The sequence below is a fragment of the Vicia villosa genome, linkage group LG1, assembly GCF_029867415.1.
Source record: "Vicia villosa cultivar HV-30 ecotype Madison, WI linkage group LG1, Vvil1.0, whole genome shotgun sequence".
Classification (NCBI taxonomy): Eukaryota; Viridiplantae; Streptophyta; class Magnoliopsida; order Fabales; family Fabaceae; genus Vicia; species Vicia villosa.
This window is the reverse complement of record NC_081180.1, coordinates 143,057,322-143,063,671: the sequence shown is the minus strand read 5'-3', so window position 1 is coordinate 143,063,671 and position 6,350 is coordinate 143,057,322. Positions and strand designations below refer to the sequence as shown.

The window sequence follows — 6,350 nt, the reverse complement described above, 5'->3', positions numbered from 1 at the left end:
GACATCAAAGAGCGCCGAGGACCATCTGGTCGCTTCAATGACTACACCCCTCTGAACACCTCGCGGGAGAGGATCCTGGCCGAATGCCAAAACACCGACTTCAAGAAATCAAACATCAGGCCCCCGAAGTCGAACCCCGCAAGGCCGGGAACCGACAAATAAAAGTATTGCAAATACCATAAAAGTCACGGCCATCTGACCGAGGAATGCATCCATCTCAAAGATGCCATTGAAACACTGATCAAGGAGGGTCGCCTTTCGAGATACACAAAGAAAGGGGAACCTTCCCGAAGGGACGACCACAGAAACTCTGACGAAGGGAATTCACCGGATAACAAGCCCCTACTGTTACGACCGGCTTTAAATTTTAAGATTTTAAACTTAAACTACAGAGTCGCCACCTATGTTTTTATTTTATCCTGAGATAAGGGTAAACATGGGATAAAAACCTAAATAAGAGTTTCTAGGTAAGTCGAGAAATTAGAGTCAAGGGAAGGTGTTAGGCACCCTTAACCCTTCCTTAAGGTTTATAGTGTCTCTAGAGTAAGGTTTATGATAAGATTTTTATGGTAAGGTTTATAAAAAAGTTATGGTTAAAGGTGCACAGTAGGGTAGAGAATAAAATCTCAAACCTACTTAATTTTAGGGAAAGGGGACTCGTTCTGATTACCCAGATGCCTACGTACCTCCTTAATGGAGGATCAGAGTCAACGTAGTTCGTAAGTGTTTGTTAGTATTTTTTATGGGATTGTAAACCATTATTTTTGTATGTTGAATGTGTTTTACGTAGTTCGCAGTTACCGTAGTTCGTAGTTATGAATGCGTAGTTATGAGTAAAAACAATATTGTGTACAATCCCTTTTTTTATATTTTTTGTAATAATAATTAGTGTTTTAATTGAATTAGAATAGTTGTATTTTGAATTTTTTTTATTATGTTTTAGATATTTGATCGGTACGAAGAGTCGACCGATTCGAAGATGAGATGAAATACATATTCATCTCATCATTTATTCATTAAAGAGGAAATTAGAATGGATGTTTTTGTTCTTTTTGATTTTTAGGTTGTTTGATTTTATATATTTTATAATAATGATTAATTAAAATTAAAAATAGATAAGCTAATGAAATGAACAAATCATATATTTTTTGGTTTCGGATAATATTTTAGTTGACTTTTCAAATATCCCAAGACCCAATCGTAACATGACAAATGTCCTTTCCAAAATAAAATAAAATAAAGATAGAACTAATATACATATTTACATGTTCAACATCAAGAGAAAATGAGAGAACCTTTTCCTCTTTCTTTTTTCAAGATCTCAGTTCTCTCTCTTTCTGTCATACCCATTTCTTAAATCAAAACAAATGCATACTAACACTACACATCATGAAATCAAGAGGAAGAGAAGAACACTCACAGTAGCGTGATTGGCTGCGGATCGGAGGAGGCTCCGGTGAGTCGCGGTGGTTTTGTGGTCGGGGTTGCACATTGCAGTCGGCCGTGCGGTTTCGTCCGACGGTTTCTGAAGACGTCAAGACCGGAAGGAGTTCGTCGATTTGAGCACTTTTGCGGTAACGTTAATGGGTTGTGATTCTATTCTCGCACAAGCTGTTTTTTTCTCTACTGCTTTTAGTGAATTTTTTCGGTTTCTTTCTCTCCCCCCTTTCGTTTTCGACGTTAGTCATCTTATAGTCATTTTGGGTGAGTTATATTAGGAAATATCTTTAAACCTCTTGTTGTTACAAATCAATAGGTTTAATTTGTAGATCCGATTTCATTTCAATTTCGTTTATTGCAATTGATTTTTTTCTGGATTTAGAAATTTGGTTTATAATTGCAATAAATCTCGATCGGTTCTTTGTATCTCGCTTATGATATTATTTCCTCTTAATTCGATCTGTTTTGGTATTATCGATTCAGATTATTTTTAAAGTTTTTTTTTTTCTTTTTTTGGATTTGAATTTGATTAAAGAAAATTAGGGTTTATGTAAGTTGAAGGGGTGGTGGCCGCTGCTGGGAATTGGGGGAGAAGAAAGTGTAAACTCTCTATTTTTACTTAGTTCGAAATTAATAATAAATTAATGAAAATAAAGTAATAGTAATAAAAATAGATTATTTAACAATCTACAATATAAGAAAAGAACATGCTCTGGAAAATACTAAAATAACCCTCTGCTTTTGTATGCTTCCACGTGGACACCTTATCTCAATTGCAGTATTTGGTCTTCCTTTTTTTCCCTTTCTACTCATGATCACGTTTCCATTATCCATGCTTTGTCAAATGTCTTTTTAATATTTTCCTTGGAAAGACAAATATAAGAAAAGAACTTTTCCTTGGAAACACAAATATTCTTTTTTAAATCTTTTCTTCACCTTTCTTCTTCTTCCTTCTTCCTCTCTTTAGTTTTGAAATCAAATAGAAATAAGCAATAATCTGCATCATCAGATCTGATTTTTTTAATTCTTTTATGCAGCAACAAAATATGGAAAGGACTCTGAGATGGTGGTTCCTCACTCTGATGAGGTTGTTGTTGAAGGCCATCTAACCTATGGAAGGTATTTTGCTTCTTTCAGTTTTATAATCTTGCTTTTTGAATAATTTTTTTCTTTAAACCATTGTTTTTGGGTGAACCTTTGTTCTTTGTTCATGACTAAAGTTCAGTAAATAGTGTAATATTTCTGAAGCAGTTCTGAAGCAGTTCAGTAAATAGTGTAATATTTCTCTTTCAGGAACAAGGCGTGGTCCTCCAATCAGTTCTGAAGCAGAAAGACAAAGAGCGTTTTACTACTTGAATCATTTGATTGTGTTTTTTCTTTCTTTCCAAATTTAAAAGTTATTTGTTGTATCATAGATTGAAACTTATATTTTTGTTTGTCTTATATTTTTTGACTCAGATCTAAAAAAATAGCTGATTACATTTTGGATCTGGATTCTATTTCCATCTCCTTAGGTAATTTTTTATACTTCTTTTTATTTTACTTTTTTTTGTTAGTTTTGTGTTTTACATATTTGAGGATCACAATCTTAGAAAAAAAATTCTGCAAATCTCTTTATTTAATTATTTTTGATGAAAATAAATTCTGATCAATATTCTTTATTGTGTTTATATTGTTTTTAAAAAAAAATATGTGCAATTTTTTTCTATTTAAGACTGATTGTTATTTGTTACTGATACTTTATTTAGATTGAATAATAATTATTTATTTTGTTTTACATAATCGATGTATCAATTTGAAAAGGGATTGAAATATGTGTGCAAGTTTACATTAAGTCAAAAATGTCACACCAAAATGACAATGATAATGATGTTTATGGAGTGGTAGGAAATATCAACATCAATGGTAATATCAAAGGAAATCTCTTATCTATTTCTTCCATAAATTATAAATCTTCTTTTTCTATTTTTGATATTCATGTCACTTTTTTTTAAAATTGTTTTAATATCTTTTTCATTTGTTTTGGATTTTCAGGTTACTCATAAGAAAACGAAAAAGGTTAAATAACATAGACAATTTCTTAAGTCTTAACATCATTTTTATTTTTATTAGTTGTTCTCTCTTCTTTATTGGAATTTGTTATATATTTTTAAAATTTTATAGTTATGAAGTAATGTGACTATTTTTGTAATTTTTTTAAATATTGAGATTGAAAAAAATCTATTATTTATTTTAATTTAATGTCCTTTATTATTATTATTATTATTATTATTATTATTATTATTAACATTATTGTCATCATCATTATAATAAAACAAATCAAAATTAGTAGTTATTAAAATGTGTTTTAATAAAAAAAATATGAATTTTACTAAATGTCATCGTATCATGTTAAAATAGTGTATATATATATATATATATAATCGTTTATTATTGCATTGTATCCTCTTAACTTAAAATATTATATATATATATATATATATATATATATATATATATATATATATATATATATATATATATATTAAATAGTTTATCATATCATACTATAAAAACTATTTAATATAATATATATGGTAGATTATAGAATAGGTCATAATATACTGTGTTGTATCGTGCAAGTCAAATCTACGGTGTCTCTTGCAAGTCCATACTATCTCTTGCCTATGTATTTTTTTCGTTCATTTTCATTATAACAATAGTCTTTTAACAATAATCTTTTTATAGTGTGATGGTACATTAAGAGCTACAATGGAAAATCATATGCTTAAAGAATAATTGTTTGTAGATTGTGTCATTGGCTATAAATGGATGAAATTGAAGACTTATCAATTTTTTATTGATATTTTTTTTGGAAATATGGGATTTTCCAATTAATATTTTTTTTTGGAAATATGGAATTTTCCAATTAAAAATTTTGCTACCATAAACATTTTAGAGTTTATTTGTTAAGTTAAGATTTTTATTGATATTAATATTTTTAATGATGTTGATCAATAATAATAAAGCACATAAATAATAATAATAATAATACAATCTTTTTAAATTAGTTTCAAATTTATCCAATTATTTTCTATCTTAGAAAATTATTTTGTCATTATAAAGAATCTTAATTGGTTATCGTGTGGACCGTTGATATGTCAGTAAATTGGTTTTGAAATTCAAATAAAATATAAATATATTTTATTTAATTGTAAAACAGGAAAAAAAATAGTCAAAGATAAATATATAGGTTAATTAAAGATAAATATTTAAATGAAAGACATTTTTAAAATAAAAATAAAATTGTATCAAATTTTTAATTTTTAAAGAAAGACATCAATAAAATTACTGTATTTTAAATTAAAAATAATTTCAGAATAAAAATATTATATAGATGAATAATATTTGTAAATATTTTTAACCAAATAACCTTATATATCTAGACCAGAACATCTGCAAAAAAGAATAATATTTTATATATATTTGAACAAGGAACCTACTTCAATAAAACATTGCACCAATGAATCAAGAATACAGTAAATTTAAACTTATGCTATAATGGTGAACAACTGTGGAAAACAGTTACATTAAACTAGAATATATTAGAAATCTTGTGCAGTGTGATAGGCAAACACGATACTTTTAGTAGACAGAGCTGGCTCGAGACCGTACGTGTGAGACATCTTGTCCTAAATCAACAATGGAGTTGTTGGACAAATACTATAATGCAGCAGGAGTTGCATAAAGTTAATTAGTAGTCTTGATTAAAAACATTGGTTTTGGCAACCACATTGATTTAACTAAACCGATTATTGTGTAGAATATTAATACATTTAAACAAATATAAAATCGAATTATTTAAGTAATTTAGTGTTTTATTTAACTTTTTTCAACTTCTTTTATTTTTACCTATTTCCTATTATTTCTGGTCATATAATTTTATTGATGTCTTTCTTTTAAAAATTAAAAATTCGATACAATTTTTTTTTTAAATATCTTTTAGATATAATAACTACTTTGGGAAAAATATTTTGATTTTCTTATTTAGATCATAAGATATGGCATTCTTACTATATTTTTAGGTTGTTAGTGTTGTTGTTTATAATCTTAAATGAATGAATCATAAAAGCATAAAAGGTAATCTACAATATAAGAAAATTGAATGGTATGGAAAAAACCAAAATGTCCTGCTTATCATATAAGCTTCCACTTGGATGGACTTAAAAGCTTTCTTTCCATTTTCTAAAATTTTTCTTTCTTCATTTAATTGTTGGAAATTCCACTGTTTTTTCCATGCACATCTTTTGAGATTGATATCAATTAATGCACTAAGACCTATTTCCTTACTTTACTTACTACTTTTTTCAAACTGCTATGAAAATAATATATTATTTCTTTAGAAACTTTTTACCCCCTTTATCGTACAATGTGATTATGATCATATTGGATGATTATTGTTTGATTTTTTTAATTTAATATTAATAGATTTGATATTTATGATTATTATAAGTACTAAGCTTTAAAGAAAAAAGATAATATATAGAAAGATTGTACAAATATTAAGTGTGATTGGACAATTCTATATGAGCAAAAAAAAAAAATAAATATCAATTAATTTGATCAATTTGATTGTTTTTTTTTTAAAAAAATTATCTTTCACTATTATAATATTCATTTAATGAGTTTGATAGTAACTGATTTTAAGGCCAATAGTTTTTGTGACAGAATAAACTTAGCTAACAATCTCATTTAAGTAAATGATTTTATAAGAGACCATTTTTAATAAATATGTTTTACAATTTTAAATTTTAAAAAGAAAATAATATATAAGAAAATTTATGCTTCTAAAATGAAATTAATAATATTTTTTAAGTTAGTTTTAGTGTATAAAATGTGATTAAAAAATAAGATTATATTTTACTAAATCT

The 6,350-nt window shown here is 26.9% G+C and overlaps 1 protein-coding gene across 7 annotated transcripts; it reads left to right on the top strand.

The window, feature by feature from the left end:
* The first annotated feature begins 1,282 nt into the window (after nt 1-1,282).
* Nucleotides 1,283-5,815, top strand: LOC131644364 (uncharacterized). Of its 7 annotated transcripts, XM_058914847.1 has the most exons (4): nt 1,283-1,587; nt 2,478-2,559; nt 2,899-2,954; nt 3,244-5,815. In XM_058914847.1, the coding sequence occupies exons 1-4, from the start codon at nt 1,584-1,586 to the stop codon at nt 3,432-3,434; spliced, it is 333 nt and encodes a 110-aa protein (XP_058770830.1). In that variant the 5' UTR covers nt 1,283-1,583; the 3' UTR covers nt 3,435-5,815. The 7 variants fall into 7 exon arrangements, 1 of the variants encoding a protein (XP_058770830.1); XR_009296436.1 differs by having other exon boundaries at nt 1,283-2,559; nt 3,475-5,815; XR_009296434.1 differs by having other exon boundaries at nt 1,283-2,559; nt 2,734-2,954; nt 3,475-5,815.
* The last annotated feature ends 535 nt before the right edge of the window (nt 5,816-6,350 follow it).

What these genes read in the sequence shown, in the direction of transcription:
- LOC131644364 (XM_058914847.1), top strand. An exon ending in GGCCATCTAACCTATGGAAG is followed by an intron (nt 2,560 to 2,898) that starts GTATTTTGCTTC and finishes TTTTTGACTCAG; the next exon opens with ATCTAAAAAAATAGCTGATT. An exon ending in TTCTATTTCCATCTCCTTAG is followed by an intron (nt 2,955 to 3,243) that starts GTAATTTTTTAT and finishes CAATTTGAAAAG; the next exon opens with GGATTGAAATATGTGTGCAA.